Source organism: Fragaria vesca, linkage group LG5 (genome assembly GCF_000184155.1).
Source record: "Fragaria vesca subsp. vesca linkage group LG5, FraVesHawaii_1.0, whole genome shotgun sequence".
NCBI lineage: Eukaryota > Viridiplantae > Streptophyta > Magnoliopsida > Rosales > Rosaceae > Fragaria > Fragaria vesca.
In genome coordinates, this window is record NC_020495.1 from 9111822 (window position 1) to 9131286 (window position 19465).

Consider the following 19465-nt stretch of genomic DNA (forward strand, 5'->3'; position numbering starts at 1 on the left):
CCATCCTAAGGATTTAAGAATAAATGGTTATAGACTCTCAAGATGGTACTAAAACAAGAGGTGGTAGTTACATAATTGAGTAGAACCTGAAGATCTGGATGGTCCAGAATCTTGACTTGTTGATGTGGAACCTGCATGCCCAATTTCAAATGTTGTAAAACAATGTGAATGCTCTGGTGAAGTACTCAGCAATGTATCAAAAGAACAAAAAGACTAAATATATTTAAAAGTTTTCATAATGGGATGAAATAAATTTAAAAGCACACATAGCTTTAGCACTGTGCTGGTGCAAGTAGAAGCTTAAATTTTAGCTAACAAAGTCACAACTATATTACAAATTAATTACAAAAGCCTCATCTCTCTAGTTCCAAATTCTACATCACCTTGAGCGTTGCAGAAGCCTTGTAGAGCTCATCTTTTCTAGTATTTCCTTTACCATCTGCATCGCCTGCATACAGATGAAACTGAACAGTAATTAAAAAAAACTCAATACCAGACATGATAGAGGGCAAGTGTAAATTAATCTGCATATTCCTGGAAAGTTGCATAACAATAGTTACCATCAGTATAAGCAATGGTAAAGAGGCTAAAGCCTAAAACTACTGTACAATGAATAGACAGAAAGATTTGAAAGGCATTTTCCATCAAAGAGACGGTCTTACTTTTATTCTAAACACTTGATGGAAAAGAACCCTTGTATAAATTGCTACTCAAAATGCAATTCGAATGTAAGTTGTGGAAATAATACACACACTAATAGGCTTGAAATTTAAGTGATATCCCTTCTGTTAAAAGGAGAGATAGCCCAGAATTCTAATAGATATATTTCGATGCTCAAAAAAACAAAAGAAAAAAAAAAAAAAAAAAGAAAAGAGAGATGGATAAATTAGGAGATTTTCCTGTCGGTTACAGATAACCATCATACAAAAGTTTTGAGTACTGTTATAGTCCTAAACACCTCAGTGCAGAATATTTATTTTCACCAACTCTCTTGTCATATGACCTTAACTATCTCCATGAATAGGTCAGAATTGTGTGCTTCTAGATTTGATACACTTGATGTATCGAGTAAAACCATTCTCAAATAAGGCATGGGATTCTACCTTGTCTTGGTCCACAACGGGAATGCTAAACATATTTACATACAATAAAGGGTAAAAGTTCTTGTTTCAAGCCTAATAAGAGAAAAGGAAGCACAACATTTTTTTATCTGTGAGAAGGTTTATGGCTTTAGTTTTATAGAGGTATAAATTTAATAGAAGTACCAAAAAGGAGAAAGGATAGACCAGCGCTTGCCACAAAATGTAAAAGGATGCAGAAATATAGGGATGAGTGTTACCAACTGACAAGCATAAGATGTGAATATTATGCCCTCTCGAAGTGAGGTAGTTTATTGTTGGAGTGAAGAACCTGCAGATATGCAACAAAGATTTTTAACAATATATAACAATCCTATGGATAAGATTACCAATTCAGCCACCGAGAACAGATTTCCTCTCTAAAATATAAAACCTCAACAATTACCCCGAGAATAAGGCTTTTTAGGAATCGAATTAGACTTTCTTTTCCATTCAGGACCTAGTTGTATTAATTGTCAAGGACAAGAATTGAGTTCAGCAATATACGTAGCCACCATGTTTGAAGGGCATTAGAAGCAATCTGATGTTTATATGATGAAGAGAAATTCTCCCTCATACCATTCCAACATTGAAGAGCCCCAACAAAATATAGACTAAAAAAAACTCAGCTGAAACTAAAGGCAATTGGACTTGAAACATGATAAAGCAATGTGTAAAGCTATGCTTACATAGACTCGTCATCTGGGTGAGCAACAACCAGCAACAGTTTTTTCTTCTTGGCACCGCCACCTGAGATAATAAACTCATTTTACTAACCAATAATAAAAAGCACCCTTTAAAATAGAAAGCTCGAGCAGACCACCCACCATTATTAGAATCATTCAAGAAAGCGCCCTCGGAAGGTGAGTATGAACCATGGAGGATTTTGAGCAGAGAAGCTATCCATATCACAATCACAGACGAAATAATCAATAACCACGCCATCTAGATTGCACCTGCAGACAGTAAAAAAACATAACTTTATTCAGCTATACCCAATTCATAAAACGAAAGAACTAAAACTGACTGTCCTGCTGTGAACTGAAACCCCTGAAAGGCTATAATGCTATGAGAAATCATCAATGGTAGTGAGAATTCAATATCGATTTACAAACTACAGAGTGTATGATGGGTTGAAGGAACCTCAAAAACCAATAAGAGCACCAAATCATGGATCTTTTACTACATAAAATGAAACCCAAATGTAATGAAAAGAAGATTGATAAGATCAAATCAAAGAGAAACATGTTCCCCAATCAGGTAAAACAGGGGAGTTAATTACAGCCTTTTGAACTTGACAATGTAGTTTGATACATAATCATGAATTTCAGTTTCAGTTTGGTACAAGAAAGAACCAATGAAACCCAAATGATTCATCAGTCATTCAGTCAAACAATCAGAAGTAAACCATCCTCTTTGTGTTCCTCCACATCTTTCCCACGATGGATTTGGATATTGTATCTACGAGATCAACTTCGCTGATGGCTCTTTCACTAGAGGTGGCTTTGCACTAGACGTGTTCTTTTTCTTGGATGAAAATGAGCAAAAACAAGCCATCCAAAATGTGGCATTTGGTCTAGGAATCTACAATAAGATGGACTTCTCGGATCTTTTTCATAGCCAACCAAATCTGATTTCAGGAATTCTCGGATTAGGGAAGGGTGATCCTACTAGTATCATACAGCAGTTGAGGTCGATCACCCTCTTAAAATTATCCTACTGCCTTCCATTACGGTTTGAGGACCAAGCACTGTTACATTTCGGTGATGATGCTCAACTTACAGGTCTTAATGTACGTAGCACACGGTTTTTGGGAGACCAAAGTAGCCATTATTTCTTGAAACTGAATGGTATAAGTTTAAACGGGGCTCTTCTCCAAATCGATCCAAACATGTTCATGGCCAGTGGAGGAATGGTCATCGATTCCGGAGCGCCCTACAGTTACATTGTTGAGGAGGCTTTCTTGATCGTGAAGCAAGCTGTGGCGGAGTTAATAAGTACGGATGGGAACCATTGGAGAAGAGTGAGGCTGGCCATGAGTTTGATTTGTGTTACCAGATCCGTACAGTATATACTGTGTCATCCATGACACTTCACTTTAAGGGAGCCGACCTTGAGTTGGAGAGAAGAACACTGCTCGTGGACATGGAACAACACGATGAGGTTTGCATGGCAATTTTTCAAATGCCTAGAGGCGGTCTAAACGTTTTGGGCGCGGCTCAGCAAGCAAATCACAGGTTCTTGTTCGATGCTAGTGCGTCCACATTGTCATTTGCTCCAGAACAATGTTAACCAGATCTTGTTTACTAGTACAGAATAATTGGAGACTGCATGAATAATAATTCTTGGAGATCAATTAATAATAATTCTTCAACAATGTCAACTAGAAACTCCAAATGCATGTGTTGTTATCATCGAGTTATCACCTGCAAATGCAACAAATCTAAAAAAGTGCAAATGCATGTCAAATTATCAGCTGCATAAGTTCACCATTACACAAATATAATGTCCATTTGTCCAACACTCCAACAGATTAAAAATAAATCGAAAACTCCAAATTATTTAATGGTACAACACTACAACACAGGAACAGAAAATGACAAATAGCGGGAACTGAGTTTTGCACTACAACACTCCGACTCCGAAGTACTAGCTGAGACACAAAAAGCTGCTCCACAACTCCACTACCTCCAGCTCCCACATGCACTTCATGATAACTTTTGTAGTTTCAGTCTGCATTCACATATAAAGAGCCATATAAGTAAGTGTTGTGAAATCACAGTTGCATTATAAAAAACAGTTTAAAGAGGCGGTGGGTAGCCAGAAATATTATTTAGAAGGGTCATAACTTAACTTTTCTTAAGCAACCTATATCCTTCACATAAAATCAGCATTTGATAAATTATTTAACCCAATCAATCTTGGTTGTTGGTGGGGGTTTTGGACAAAGATGAACTTCGAATTCATCAAATAACATAAATTACATCCATTGTTAAAAAAAAATATTAGATATATTACTTTATATTACATTCTTCTAATTTTGACTTGATTTGCTAGAGACCATGAGTGAAAAAAGGGTGTATAAATCTAAATATATATATTGTTTAACTGTGTTGATTTATAGGACAGAATCATTATTAATTGGCCACTTAATAAATAAAATGCAGTAAAAAGTTAAAACATGATGGACACCCGTCCAAACACTGGACTTGTGGGGTGAATGGGCCATAAGATCAAAACTTTTGATCATCTTCCGTTTCAATTTTACAGATTTTCTTATGTGAGGAGGGTCATTAATTATAGTTTATATATGTGATTACCAAATAGTTCAACCAATGGCTGCTTAATTCAAATAACTAGAAGGGTCAATTGACCCTTCTCGCCCTACCCTCCCTACGCCACTGCAAAGAGGTTTCAGTATTTCAGTAAAATCATACTAATCTACAATGTTCAGAACAGGGCGCGCATATATTTTTTGAGTAGGAATTCATTTTAGTCAATATGGAATGCAGCATTGACAATTAGGATTAGGATCATCACCATTCACCTCTGATCATTGGGACTTAGTGTCACAAACTTTCTAGCCTTAAAATCAAAATTGCCACATTACTTGCACATAATCATATATACACGGATCTAGATACGTTTTCAGTAGTTTTTCCACAACAGCCTCTCAGGTAATGAGGGGGCAGAATTTCAGGTAATGAGGGTATAAGATGGACTGACGGAGAATTGAACTACAAAGGGGAAACCAATGCCTTCATTGCTTCGTTAAAGTAATTGACGAGAAGGATCAATTACTACCACTACCAATTCCGAACCTGAAAATCTTCATGCATTCTTCATTACCGACGAAGATGTAATGATCGATGGAGACCGTACCTCCTCCACCGTCAACACCAAACCTCGACCTAAGGAGATCACTATCGCCATCGCTCTTCTCGTCATCAGAACGATCGGCTTAAGTCATCGGCGGCGTCATGGCCTATATCCGCGTCACCGGTGACAGAGCCCTAACCTCACCCGCGCGTCTCACAACTTAGTTTGATTATTTTCAAATTTTTTTTATTTGAGGGTTTTGAAATTTCAGGTTTATTCCTTGCGATTCTTGATGAGATTCCGGGGATTGCTTACTATGCTTACAAAGGATACAAAACAAGGCTTCTCCAACATACCACCTGTGTAGCAGCTCCCTTACCCTGCTTCAACTTCACGTGTACAGACTCTCTTTTATGTTCTTTTCTTTGTTAGCCTTTTGATCTATAGTAGGTTAGAATTATATTGTTGTTGGGATCTAGGATCAACGATTAGTTGCATTTAAATTTTTCGCAATGTCATTTTAGTTCAAGTTCCATAGTTATTGTTTGTTTTTGGCACTTCTAAGATGGTTTATCAAATTATCAATCAAGTAAAATTAGACAATTATTGCCAGTAAATGCCTAAAACCTGCTGCTTAATAGTTAGACCCCGATTACCACCTATCTTTCAATTTACTTGTTTGGTTTATAATCCTAGGTTGCACTATTGTCTTTTAATGATGTTTTGAGAACTTCACAATTTGCAGGAACATAGGGAAAAAAGAAAGAGAGAGAGACTGCTATGACAAAGTTTACAATTAGCTTTTGTACAAGACTACAAGGTATGCAATTTTCTGATTACTTATGGACAATATATGCACCTTGTACATGGGTTTCCATAGTCTTAAATGGGGATTACAATAAAGATTACGTGAACCTTGTAATTGAACTATCATTTGGCTGTAAGAATTTAGTACGATATGATTCAAGGTTTCTCAGGATTTTTATTACTTTCATATCTCTGTTACCTTCTCTTTTGCTCAAATTGTAGTTGTCTCTGTATTTTAGATGAGAATCATGGTTAACAGAAGTGTTCAGAACCCTTTAGTGCTTTCCTCTGCCTTTTTAGCAATTGTAACATGGTGTATCATCCAAATAAAATTAGTCAATTGTTGTCATTCAATACCAGAAACACACACTAGTTTTGTATTTGAAATTAACTTGTTTCTAATATGACACCAAGTTTCAGTGTGCAGGGACCTTCAAGGTAAGCCATATACAGAAGCTACAAGCCTCGAAAAGCAGTATGTGGTTGTTTAATACTTGTTCTTTTTGACGGTAGGTAACAATTTACTCTTTATCATCATCATTTTTGTGTCATAGTAGCGGAACACTTGATTGGAATAAATAATGTGGTAATTTTAAAAGTTGGGTAATGGCAGGGTCAGCACGCCTCAATGTGTTTAACTCCTTCAAGTTTGGATTTCTGAGACATGGCTGGCATAGCTTCGTATCTAATTTGGTCAGGTTAGATGTGTATATACATGTATATATATTCAATTGTTAATAGTTGATTATTGTAGAGGCTGGATACTTAACCGAATGAATTAATCTTGATCATCATCATTTTATGTATGATGCTCATTTGCCTTACAAATTGCTTACAGTTCCACTATAATTGTGCAGCATGAGTTGCAGCAATCTGAGTCACTGGGCAATTTTAAATATGAAGAACTACCAGGAGAAGATCAAATTTGCCTGAAGAACTTTTTAATAAATTTACCAGTAAGGAGCCGTAAACTTCCTATATTTACCATTTCATATTGGCTTCTGTTCTTCCTTGCTTAGAATATGTTTATGGGAATAAACTGAGAATTTTCTACTATTGATTAGGTGGGAGTTATGAGTTGAATGCAAATTATTTGAATAACTTTTTTCTTTGTCTGTAGACTCTTGTTATATATATTGTTTTGGAGAGGAATATATATATATAGTTGTTCATGAAAGATCGTACGCATTAATCTATAGTTATGTAGTGTTCAATTGTCTACAGTGACAGAGAAGATTGATTGCTAGTTGCATATTTCATGTACAGTACAGCTAAATTTTCGTGTGCATCTGTGTAGGTATATATTTTGGATGGATGACTCCACTCATGCAGCTTGTGCAGCTAGGGTACAGAAAATCCCTCTTTGAAATAGATATTCTGGAAGTTGGAATCATGGGATCATAATCAATAGGTTGGAAATTTCATTATTATTTCTCCTTAATGGTGACTCTGAAGAACATTGAGATTATGACAATCTTATGTAATAGTGAAGGAATTATGTACAAGTGATTACCCTTTTCAACATGTAGCTTTGAATTATTGTATTTTTGAATCTTATCAACGGTTTTCCTTTCCAGTTTAATTGGGGTTTTTTTTTTTTTTTTTTTTTTTGCTGCACAGAAGCTATAGAGAAATTGAAATTAAATGTAAATATATAATTTGTTTTTTTCTTTTTCTTTTATTAATCCATTGAGCCACGTTTAAGCTACAAACGTGAGATAGTTATGATATTTTCACGGTGGTGGGCCCATTGTGAAGTCTAAAGGATACAAGGGAATTGTGACTTTGTGGCAATACCATTAAATGTTGCTGCACAGTGACAAACTGCGTTCCCCGTGAAAAAATGTGGGTAAATGTGACTACATTCCGGATACAAATTTACTGATATTTTTATTTGCCATCAAAATATTTATCTTTTTAGTTTATTGACAGTTTAAATTATTTAACTTTATTCTTGATAATAAAATAGACATGTGTCAATAGATTAAGAAGGTGAGTATTTTAATGGGTAAATAAAGATGGTCAGTAAATTTGTATCCATCAATGTCCACAAATAAGAAATGTGGGTGCTGCCTACTTTTTTTGTAGTGTACGCTAGTAATGATAATCCCCATAATGCATTGAAAATATTCTCAGAGATCAATTTAGGATTACCAACAGAAATGTTTAAAGTGTCAAGAGTGAGAAAAGTGACAGAATAGCAGCACTAAAAAAAATTAAGCTACTGGAAATAAATAAAATGTGAAAGAATTCATACCTTCCTCCACACTCTCATAAAATTCAATGATAATTAATCAATTATCTCCTTCATTATAATCATCATCTAGATCCTCTTGTTAATTTGGTATTTCATTACTGAGCAGGACCCCTTCAGAAGAAATCTTCAACTCAATCGGGCAGGCCATGACATCTAACTCTGTTGAGGACGGGAGTCTGACAGTGCAATTTCCCGAACAAAAGCTTCGCAGACTTGGTAGCTCCCAAAGTCTCACATATTGCAAGCGGCTGAAAGCAATCTCACAAGTCCCTTCTGTATCATGATCATCTTCGTTGCTTGCCCCTATAATTTCTCTCAGCACATAACAATACTCCACTTCCAGTCTTGTCAACTGTGTTAAGCTCTTAGCTACGGAATAACTTGTCAAGTACTCCAATCTTCGACACATTTGTACTTTCAGATTTGTTAGATAGCGGAAGGATATTGAGGATGACTCTAGGCTCTTTAACAACTCGCAATAACCCACATCAAGAGTGCCTAAGTTTGGGAAAAGTGGGCCGGCTGTTTGAGAGTTCCCGTTCCCTAATTGCAGGAGCTTGTCCATGCAATAGATCTCTAAAGTTTTTACACCTGAGAGCCCAACTGGATGTATCTCCTCACCGCTGTTAATTTCTTGACTGACAAATAGTTCCGTGAAATCATTGCGCCTGACGCAAAGTGTAGCAAGCTTCTGTAATTTCTGAAGAAAATCTATTGTGGCTTGCTTGGAGAAAGGTGTCGTCCAATCGCGAGAGCCATACAGAGAGCCAAACGTAATAGATTTTAGTCTGCTAAAGAACTCTGCTGGGGATGATGGACCGTACCATATGTCAGACAAGTCCGCGTCTAATAATTCCAAGTTGGGAAATGAATCCTGTCAAATATAGCATGCATCTACTGAGAAGCAGTGAATTTCCAATTATTAGAAATATAAGACTCGGAAGGTTTTTCATCAATTTTAGATAAATACGAAGTCAGGAGGATTATAAAGAAATGCGAGAGTCAAATCTTGCTTGATTGCTGTTTTTCAAGCAATGGGCATTGAGCTCTATAAATGTTAACAAAGAAAATTAAAAAGTTCAGTACATGAATTTTCAATTAGAAACTAAGAGGATTTTTTTATATATATTCTTTCTTTTTTTTATTTAATAAAAAAAGGGAAAAGTGCGTACCTTTTCAATTAGAAAGAGAGATTGTTCAATTAGAGGGTGACCCTTAAAATTTGGAAGTTCTGCGGCAAACATCTTCACTCTATTACATCCGCACATGTACAGATATGTGAGTGACGGCCACTTGGAAACATGCATTCCTGGATAGAATCTACAAAGTTTGGGCAGATCACTCAAATACACACGTCTTACTTTTGGGAACTCGAAGAGGGGAAGCTCTGTTTTCAGTCCTTGTTCACCACCGATGATTTCCTCCACCTCATCACAGACTGCCACATTCAAATCATATAGTTTTTGAAGACCTCTGGCAACTGAGGCCGGAAAGATATTTTTCAGTCTATCACAACCCATTATATCTACCGAACCAAGACTTGGACAGTGAAAAGGTTTCAAGTTGCCAGGGGATGATGATGATGTGTCTGCAGATATTTCTTCAACATCAGTTCTTCCAACTTCGAATACCGCTTCTAGTGAATCACAAAACCATATCCGTAAGGTTTCTAGAGCATTCAGTCTTCTCATCATTCTGGGCACAAAGATATTCATTAGACTGTCACAACCGAGAGTCTCAACTTCTCTGAGCTTCTGAAAGGAGTCTTGATCAGCAAGTTTCTTATTGTTCCATAGCGTCTGCAACTTCCCAAGCGCACACAATTCCAATCTCTCCAAGCTCGGAAATTTTATCTACAAACTATGTCTATGTAATCAACTTGTTTAAAATGTAACATATCTCAAGTGAAGTCATAGCATGATTGAGAAACAGTGAAACAAATTACCTGTGCATCAAAAAGACAGGTTAGAACAGCAGTCCCACTCTTGCCATCAAGTTTTTTACTACTCGTAGGATCAACGATGGATGCCCCCAGTTCCATATCAAATTTCTTCACCAGAGACAATTCGATAGAACTTTCAGTGCAGAATCTAGCGAGGTTTGGGAGGTCATACAGTTTTAGCGTTTCTAACTTACAAAACACGATATCGATATTTTCTCCATTGAGTTGATCCCTTGTAGATACTATCTCTTCCATTATTACACATTCGGACACTTCGAGATGCTTCAGCTCCACCAGACTTTTAGCCATAGAAAATGAGAGCAACAAGTTTAGATGATTCAACCTATTGACGCTCAAGGTTGTTAAGTAGGGGAACACAGCCTGCATGTAGTACACATATAAACATTATTGATACGTGCCATTCCAAATACATACTGCATGTAGTCTGGTTGTACAAGATCTAAATGACACAAATCAGGAACCTTCAAATCATCTGTCGATGACCGGAGGAAAGTTAAAGTATTTGCCCATCTGTTCTTACTTTTCAATCTCAACCAAACCCAAAATGATATTATTCTCATCAAACAGTTAAGAAAAATTAAGGACTGGTAACTTGGTAAGGTATCAATGTTATTACAAAGTACAAACATAGCAAGATTTAATGTGGTGCCTGATAAGAGAGACTAGCTAGCTAGCAGCCTAGCACCAATTTAATTTGTTAATCAATGAACTGACTTCATCTTTTTTCAAAAACAATAGACTCCCTTAATCATCATTCAAGTATAAAGTTACACTAATCATTGAATAATACATCAAAATAAAGCCGAAGGAATTTACCTTGCGATCAATGATATAGGTGACCGTATTTAGACGGAGGTGTATCAGTTGCCGCAAATCTTCAGCATTTAATTGACGGACAATACTATTAACAGTCTCAGATCCATCCAGACTCAAATCTTCACATTTCTTCAACAACGTTATTATACCTTGGCCCAATTCATTGCTGGAAGTGAGCTCCAGTTTTAGCTCGTTGAGGGTCGGCTGAGCCATGGGCAGTAGAGATTCGGACTTCCAGACCTTACCAATATATATTTGGTATCTTACCAAATTACTGGAGAACAAGTTTGGCGGAAGAATATTAGCATCTTCGATATACATCTCCAATGCAGTTAGATGAGACAAGTTTTTCAGCTCTAAAAGACTAGCAATATTACTTCTTCCCCTTTCACCCTCCCAATTGAGAAAGACGTTTCTCATTGTCAACTCTTCCAGTTTTTCCAACCTTGAGAGAACATTAGGTGAAATCACTTCAAGACGGCCACAATCACTCAGATCTAACCATTTCAGTCGAATCAACTCCCCTATTTCTTTGGGTAGCTGTCTAATGGTGGACCTCGCAAAGCTAAGGGTCTCTAAGTTGGTTAAATGTCCAACTAGAGTTACATCTTCCAACTTGCATGCTTTTAAACTCAACGTTTGAAGATTCTTCAAACACTCGACAGAAGAGGGAAGTGACGTCATGCGTATTTCAGTGATCCCCAACACTTTCAGTTTCTTCATTTCTGTAAAAAAGTAGGAAGGGATTTCTGTTGATGCAACATATTCATTGTACAAATAAATCATTTCCAGTTTCTGACATTCCTCTGCAGGTACTTGAGAAAGCATGGGAATATTGCTGGATTTTAAAGACATCTTAGTGCACCTTTTAAAGAAATCTTTATCAGGCCATTCTTTCAATTCAGCTCCATATTCAACTGATAAGACGTGTTGTTCTCTGGACGCAATCCACGCAGCAACCTCGCATACGAGATCATGCATTCTAACATGCATGTTCTTATCACTGTCCAGCAACAAGCAAGAATCTTTAAGCTTTTCAACCAATGCATCCAACGCATCTCGTGCTTCTTCTATTGTATAAACATTTTTGATCAAACCCAAACCAAAACCATATTTCAGCAAGTCTCCCAAATAAATATGGTTCTTAACTACGATAATCCCACAAAGCAAGAACAACGGCTTGAGTTCTTTATCTTCCAATTGATTGTAACTCCATTCCAGAGCCAAATATGCTTTTTCCTTCAATTCTTTTTTGTCAAAGCCTTCAAGGCGTCTCAAGGTGTCTTTCCATGCACTCATCTTGGTTCTGTCTTTCAAAGCTCTTGCAACTGTGACAATCAAAATTGGCAACCGTCCACATTTCTTGGCTACTTCAATTGCCACGCTTCTTATGCGGCTATCTTTGACAACATCACCAACCATCTTCTCAAATAAACTCCATGCTTCGTCTTCGTTCAAAACATCAAGTGGAATATAAATCTGTCTGCGCATATCCAATGAATATTCCTTGCGGAGTCGACTTGTCAGCAGCACTTTGCAATTCACCAGGCGGGGAAGTCCGATAGCCACCAGATCAATCTTTTCCCAAACATCGTCTAAAGCTACAAGAACCCTCTTGTCTTTTATCCTAGCACATAGTATGGGTGCTCTTTCAGCAAGAGAATGATTTTCATTAATGCTCATACCTAACTTTGTGGCAATTTCTTTTTGTACTCGGTCTGGGTTCCCTAAACCTTTAACATCTCTCACCATCACCACATCATCAAATAATTTGTCATCCGTAGCTTGCCTAAGAACTTCTTCCACAAGCGTGGTCTTCCCTACACCACCGATTCCCCACACCAGAATCATTTCTGTATCAGGATTTCTCAGTTCATCCATGACTTCCCTCACTTTTGAATCTCTCGAAGCAAAGGCATGGTAATTCCCGGTAGATAAGAGGGATGGATCTTGTAGAGGAACATCATATGCCAAGTTGGAGAAATCCTTTTTTCCATAAAGCTCAGCAATCTCCTCCACCAATTTTGCTGATTTCCTGCTTAGTTGATAACGGAGCACCAGATGAGGACAGAAACCATGAAGACACTCGGTTTGAGTATGGCGGCCGTCTTTCAGGAATTCCTCTGCCTCTGTGATGATGGCATCCACTCTTCTCTTCCAATTCAGAACAGTAGTCTCGATTCTTTTCCCTCCTCTCATAGCTTGAACAACCTTATGCTCAACCTCCTCCCTGGCAGCACCTAAGTCCTCCAATTTGGTCTGCAGATTTCGATGGTTCCTTTTGTAGTGAGCTAGATAACCCACTTGGTGTCCGATCGGTGCGACTGTGTACTCGGCAAGTTTTCCGGCTATTGCAACAAGAATCTCCATTTCTGTACAAATAAGTATAAACACACAGCCATGCACATATATCAAACATATATGATTTATATGATTACAAGATAAACATGCATGTTTTCTGTTGATCATTAACTCTTGCAGAGGTTAAAGTTTAGAGGAGTTGGGGTAAAACTAAAACTATAGCTAGAGCAATTCCGCAAAATTAAATATAGATCTCTTTATATTAAGCGGATGGGGGGTCGCCCTCGCAGCGGCGTCATCGGACTGGTTGAATGGATCATGTTTCCGTGCCCAAGTGTTTACTTGAAAGCTATTTTATTTTGTGAGTGCAGATGTGGATCGCAAAAGCTGAGTATGGTGAGTGTGGCCCCTCAATTGTTAACAGAGAATGCTTCTAAATTGTGCAAAGTATGAGACGGACAAAAATTTTACGCTTCACTGATTTTGTATCACGGTAATACTACTTCTATTTAAGTGGTTGCAGAATTTCTTTGTTTATCTCTCCATGTTTATTATGTTGGGACATGAGCGTAAAGGTGGGCATAAAATCCCGTAATCCTAAACTCGTTCCGGGCCCGTCTCGAAATTTGCCAAGACAGGACAAGTAATCTCAAAACGTCAGGTACGTCCCGTCCTGTCCCATCCTTATATAATGGGTCGGGACATGAGACAGATAATTCAAGTCTCATTTAGACCCGTCCCGTTCCGACTATTTTAATGGTTGATTTTTTATTGAGTAAGATATGATTTAAATCTTTCATTTAAGTGTTTTCGTTTTAGCTATTTGTTTCTTTAAGTTACTAGGCTATCCATAATTCAATAACAGTGATTTTAATCCTTTAATTTATTGATTGTTATAGATTCTTTTCTTAAACCCTAGTACTGATAACATGTTTAGAGAAATGTTGATTTTTTATTGATTAAGATGTGATTTAAGCCTTTTATATAAGTGTTTTCATTTTAGCTATTTGTTTCTTTAAGTTACTAAGCTATCCATAATTCAATAACAATGATTTTAATATTTTAATTTATTGATTGTTATAGATTCTCTTCTTAAACCCTAGTAGTGATGACATGTTTAGAGAAAGTAAGCAATATAAACATTTTATTATACCGTGTTGAGCTTGTAAATATGTTACAACTACTTGTTAATACTTAATAGAGTAGAGAGCACTATAAAAATATGGAACTCTTTCTTTTGCTTACATGTTTACTTTTAACTTTTTTATCTGGGACTAGACCCGTCCCGACAGAGATAGGGCCTGGGCCCGGATTAGATGAAATCTAAAAAACGCAAAACCCGTCCCGTTCCAAGTTCAATGCTGAGACAGGCCGTAGAATTAGCTCTATCCCGTCCCTGCCTAGCCCTACATGAGCGCTTTTGCCCGCGCGGTTGCACAGGCTAGAATGCTAGTACATATAATACTGTTAAGCTATTAGTACTGTTCATTCCACGTGTGGAATGACAGTGCTCCCCCTGTTTTAGACTTATTTACAAGATTGCCATTGGTCTGAAAAATAACGGTTTTGCCCCTGTTCAATTTCCCTCCATCGTGAAACCCATACTTAAATACGGAGGACAAAATGAGGAAAAGAAACTGGGCGCTGGTTTGCCGGTGGAGCAGGTGGGGGCTGGTGGTGGTAATTTTGGAGCCGGATTGATGGTGTTGGAGGTGGCTATATAGGTAATGGTGGTAGAGCCGGAGGACGTGGTGGAGCCGATGTCGGAGGAGGTTTAGTGGTGGCCATGGTGGGTTTTGACAAGGGGGCATGCCATGCTGTTGGTGGTGGATTTGAGAAAGGAGGAGGCATGGGAAAGGCGGAATTGAAGGAGTGCTGGAGGTGGATTTGAAAATGTGGATGTGCTGCTGGAAGAATATGGGAGGGGGGGGGGGGGTTCGGTGGTGGATTTGGAATGGCTTAACCATGTTTAACTAGGTTTTGTACAACCAGTAAACAAACAGTTGTCGACTATTCCTAGGCCCTAGCCCGCAGCAACGCGCGGGTGGAAACTAGTAAAAGTAAACAAGGAAACTGAAGAACGTACCTTATATGGTATGAATGAAAGCTAGTTAGCTCTTCAAATCCTTTATCCTTCCCCCGGAACACCGGATCAGGAATGCGAAAACACTCCAGTCAGGTCTGTAGATGAGAAATATAGAGCATGCATTATATATTATAAGCAGTTAAAGAACAGATGATTATCATGATAACTGAATAAGAAAATCGAGAGGCAATACTTGTTTCTCAGAGAAGTAGATTATCCAAAATTCCAAATACAGAGCAACAAAATGCACTACTGTGAATTAAGAAAGGCTAGGAATGTACTTGGTCGGCGGTGCCGTGAGTGCTGGACAACATTTACGCGGGGCCAGCATCTTAATTTTCAATATGAGTGCATTGTGATGGGTCATTCCCTTTGCCTTATTCCTTTCTTTGTCCAGGACAATCAGTAACAGTTGCTTCTTCATCATGCATGTTTTTTTGTATGCTTTGATTTTTGTTTTTGTTTTGCCATATATAATGCAAAATAGAAAAAAAGCTAATTAGGATGGCATGTTCTTAATTTCTTATTCGACATACCCCGCCTGCTAGTCAATTTTTTCTGAGAAAATAATCCTGTTTTCACTTCTTGTTTTATGTTCTTTCTTTTTGGCTCTGAAGAAAAATTAGTCTGTTGTGTATTTGAATAAAACTTCAATCTCTGGAAAAAAAATAATAAAAGAAATTCTAAGTGAAGGTCGATATTCTCGTGAAGCATACCACCTCTCCTGCATTACTAAGAAAAAGTTAACAGAAAAAAGGAGAAGGAACTCGGACATAGAAAAATACTGGCCTCTTTGATAACCACTTCCTCATTGAATCCAACTGAAAAATAGTTGGACAGCATTTTAAAAGCATAAACAACTTTACTTTGTTCTGAAGGAAGAACTCCCAGTCAAGTCCATAAGCACCTTCACTTTTGTATTCTTAATTCTCTGTTACTGCTCATCTTAAACTTTCTTTTCGCAGTTTTAAGTAATACAAACACTAGCAATTCATAAGAAAATGTCAGCCTACTGTTCCAATCTCAAAATGTTTCAGCAACTTTTATGATAAAGAATCAAACAAATATGAGAATATTGTCCCAAACAAAAGAATGTTTTATGAACATTTTAGTTCTTATATGAGAATCCTTCACTTTCAGGCCTACAGAATTAAAGCCACCTTGGGTTTCTTGTAAAACTTGAGTTGAGAAAACGCAATACAAAATGGTAAAGGTAAGAAGGGAACAGACTTCTTGGGAACCAAAGAATGTTAACAACCTCCTTAAAGTTCTGATGAGCCAGGTGTCAATGGGAAAGGAACCACATCTTTGATATTCTCCATCTCAGTTGCAAACTATACAAGCCTTTCAAAATCCAAACCAGAGCCCGCATGAGAAACTGGTGTAACAAGAAGGGAATTTAAAAAAGAAAAAGGAAAATAGGTACATATATAGGATTTCAGAGGTATGGATCGCTAAATAGAACTTCCATACATATGACGCTTAACCCTCTCTGATATTATATAACTATACAACTACGTGTTACTACTCAAAATAGCAATCCCATTGATCCTTTGGTTGGAGTGTATAATTACATGTTAGCTTTCTCAATACTTGCAGAGTGTTTAATAAAGCATTTCAAAGAAACAAAATTCAGATATTCTGTTAAGAAAGTCATGATTTCTTTGCCAAAAGAAAAAAAGAATAGAGGAATGCAAGATTTACAGCAGTGCGCAACTGGGAGTGGTTTTTTGAAGTTTCAAATGAAGTCCTTACCTGAACCGTAAAGGTGCAAATTAAGATACCACCGATAGATGTAATTATCCAGAATAAATTCAGCTAATCGAACTCCTTCAGGATTCCAACAATATGCTGGCCAACCTGACAAAAGAAGAATTGCAATATAATTAATGAGAACAAATGTACCTGCAACAAATCAATTAGAATGAGCATGTCATTCACTGATGAAAGCTGATCATTCAAGTAGTTTCTTATTTGTATTATTTTTATCTTTTTTTGACATAACTGCACAAAATCAACCATTTTGTTCCTATAATTAAAACTTTGAGGTACTTATAGACAGGCTTATCAATTACACAAACCATTTTGTTCCTACCATTTTCTTATAGAGAGGCTTATTAATTATACAAAACAAAATTGGACAGAAGCTTCCTGCATCTCTATTTCATGGATAGCAAAAGGGCAGAAGAATAAAGAACTACTTTATTCCACCAGATTGGGATCTTATTACTGACTCAAAACTCACAATGAAATGTTGTCCCAGAAGCAGTGAAACTGTGCCCAATATTGTAAGGTCTCCAATCACTTTTCTAAATGAATGTCTCAGAAAAGAGAAAGAAACAGCATATAGAACAAGGAATCATGTCTTTACCTGCCGTATATCATGAGGGGAGAAGACTTACCAAAACACAAGTACAGGATCTTAGAAGCTACTTCATCTTTCTAAGCATGTTCACATAGGTGCAACTGGAAAATGCCACAAAAAGCTTGCGAAACCTGAAAATATAAAACGAATTTTAGAAAGAATGATAGCTCATTAGACTATCTTAATTTTAGAAATATGTCCAATCTAGGGATGTTGAAGAAGTTATTACTTGGAGTTCTTGTAGTTGATGGAAGTATAACAAGATTCACACAAGAAAGAAAAACAAGGAAGAATGTATGAGAATAACAAAAACATTCCATGTACTTTCAACAGATTACAAGTGAAAGCTTACCAAACCCATTGGCTTGCATGTTGTGCCATCGCCCGGAAGCTCTTTCGGGGTTGCTCATTTACCAAGCAATGCAACATTTCATTTGAGCATTGCATGGAATATATATTGGACAACCATATATCCACTGGTCCACTATACTTGCGGAATATGTTTGTACTGACCTAACAATGGATTGGGAAACAAAAGAAAATTATCTAACAGATTCAACATATGCGGTAAGCATAGCTAGCGATGCTACTTCTTTCACAATCATTGAAGTACTATAATGACGAGTATTTAAATGCATCATCAATTGGTTGACGTGAAACAGGAAATCATAATCAGAGGAAGGATCACATTGTCAATGGGTCGGGATACTCTAAAGTCTAAACATTATACTGTGGGTCACTGGGCGAGTTAACTAAAATGACAAAGATTATTTTTTTAAAGGATCAAAAGAAGAGATCATACAAGTTCCCAGGCTTCAATATTCCTCTGTGACGATGCATTTAAAAGCTTCCTGCTTTGCAACATCAACAATTATTAAATAGACTGGAGCAAACTGTCAATGTAATCAGATATGAATTCAGTAAGTAAACAAATAAGAGCACAAAATGGCCTATCATGGAAATGTATATCCCCTGAAAAGGGTTCAGACAATATGCAACTAGCTGAGTTCATTTAACACTTGGCCTTAAAAATAAAAAAAATTAATTAAAAGCAGGCAGTTACATCATTTTCTTATACGTTACTAGTCATGGCAATCAAAAGAATTTTCACAAGTGCAATCATCTCTATTATATGTTGTGCAAGATACCTAACAGGAAAACCTTTTCAATTTGAAACAAAACAAAAAACAATAAAAAGTTTCTGCGACCATCAATAGATATTTATCCCTTTCATCTTATCACCTTGCGAAATACATAAAGTGAAAGGATTAAACATATAAAGAGTTTAAGCTGCTTTAACTAGCCGTCATGTAAACTTCACAGCTACCGTTACGAAAACAGCATATCCAATAAATTGTAAGGACTGAATATAGGTTAACAGTAACATATAAACAAACAATTGAATAAATCATCTTAGATAACCATATACATATCTTAATTAGACCAACTTACTAGAACTTGGAAACTTTTAATCAAAGTTTATCAAATAATGGCACTATTCACAACATACTTATAACACTCCTGATTCTTTTTAAGGCATGAAATTTCCAACTTATGATCTGTCTGAAAGTGTTGAAATATAAAAGGATTAAATGTCCACGGATAGACAAATAACCAGCAAGTGATGTGAAGAGTAGTCATCAAGTTGTAACATAAGTTTCAATAACATACATGGGTATTTATTTACCAGAATCATTTTAAACTATACAAGTAGTAACTGGAGGTGATAAAAAAAAATGGTGTTCAGCATACCTTACACCATAATGCACATCACAGTGGTTACAGTGTCCCGAAACTCCATAATTATCAAAAGTAAGTATCTGTAAAACCCCATGTGAAATGGTTAGAAATGCAATATGTGATCAGAACGAGATTAGGTGTGCATTTCACCATGAAGTAGTCCGTTAAATGATGCTTATTGCACCACCAAAAA

The 19465-nt window shown here is 36.9% G+C and overlaps 3 protein-coding genes and 1 pseudogene across 3 annotated transcripts in view; all 4 read right to left on the minus strand.

Annotated features, from left to right (window-relative positions):
• Positions 1-2063, minus strand: part of LOC101300630 — a 15405-nt pseudogene extending 13342 nt beyond the window's left edge.
• Positions 2064-7486: 5423 nt separating this feature from the next.
• Positions 7487-9404, minus strand: LOC101303226. The gene is made up of 2 exons (XM_004299386.1): positions 9174-9404; positions 7487-8875 (listed from the first exon to the last, which is right to left on the minus strand). Exons 1-2 carry the CDS (start codon positions 9306-9308, stop codon positions 8081-8083), a joined length of 930 nt encoding a protein of 309 aa, XP_004299434.1. The 5' UTR covers positions 9309-9404; the 3' UTR covers positions 7487-8080.
• On the minus strand, positions 9395-16988 carry LOC101300920 (disease resistance protein At4g27190-like). Its single transcript, XM_004301150.1, has 7 exons — positions 16923-16988; positions 15449-16545; positions 15168-15262; positions 10781-13152; positions 9947-10324; positions 9531-9854; positions 9395-9439 (listed from the first exon to the last, which is right to left on the minus strand). Exons 4-7 carry the CDS (start codon positions 13148-13150, stop codon positions 9395-9397), a joined length of 3117 nt encoding a protein of 1038 aa, XP_004301198.1. The 5' UTR covers positions 13151-13152; positions 15168-15262; positions 15449-16545; positions 16923-16988.
• Positions 16824-19465, minus strand: part of LOC101303516 (probable N-acetylglucosaminyl-phosphatidylinositol de-N-acetylase-like) — a 6312-nt gene continuing 3670 nt past the window's right edge. The window contains exons 8-12 of the mRNA XM_004299387.1: positions 19285-19352; positions 18335-18386; positions 17885-18045; positions 17570-17663; positions 16824-17027 (exon numbers count right to left, since the gene is read on the minus strand). Of these exons, the coding sequence (XP_004299435.1) occupies positions 17597-17663; positions 17885-18045; positions 18335-18386; positions 19285-19352 (348 nt within the window). The 3' untranslated portion in view covers positions 16824-17027; positions 17570-17596. The remainder of the gene's footprint in view (positions 17028-17569; positions 17664-17884; positions 18046-18334; positions 18387-19284; positions 19353-19465) is intronic.

Coding starts and splice junctions, on each gene's coding strand:
- LOC101303226 (XM_004299386.1), bottom strand. CDS start 9,308: ATGCATGTTTCCAAGTGGCCGTCACTCACATATCTGTACATGTGCGGA. Junction 8,876..9,173: donor CTCTCTTTCTAATTGAAAAG/GTACGCACTTTT, acceptor TATATTTGACAG/GATTCATTTCCCAACTTGGA.
- LOC101300920 (XM_004301150.1), bottom strand. CDS start 13,150: ATGGAGATTCTTGTTGCAATAGCCGGAAAACTTGCCGAGTACACAGTC. Junction 10,325..10,780: donor CCTATATCATTGATCGCAAG/GTAAATTCCTTC, acceptor TACTACATGCAG/GCTGTGTTCCCCTACTTAAC. Junction 9,440..9,530: donor ACTGTCCAAGTCTTGGTTCG/GTAGATATAATG, acceptor TGAATGTGGCAG/TCTGTGATGAGGTGGAGGAA.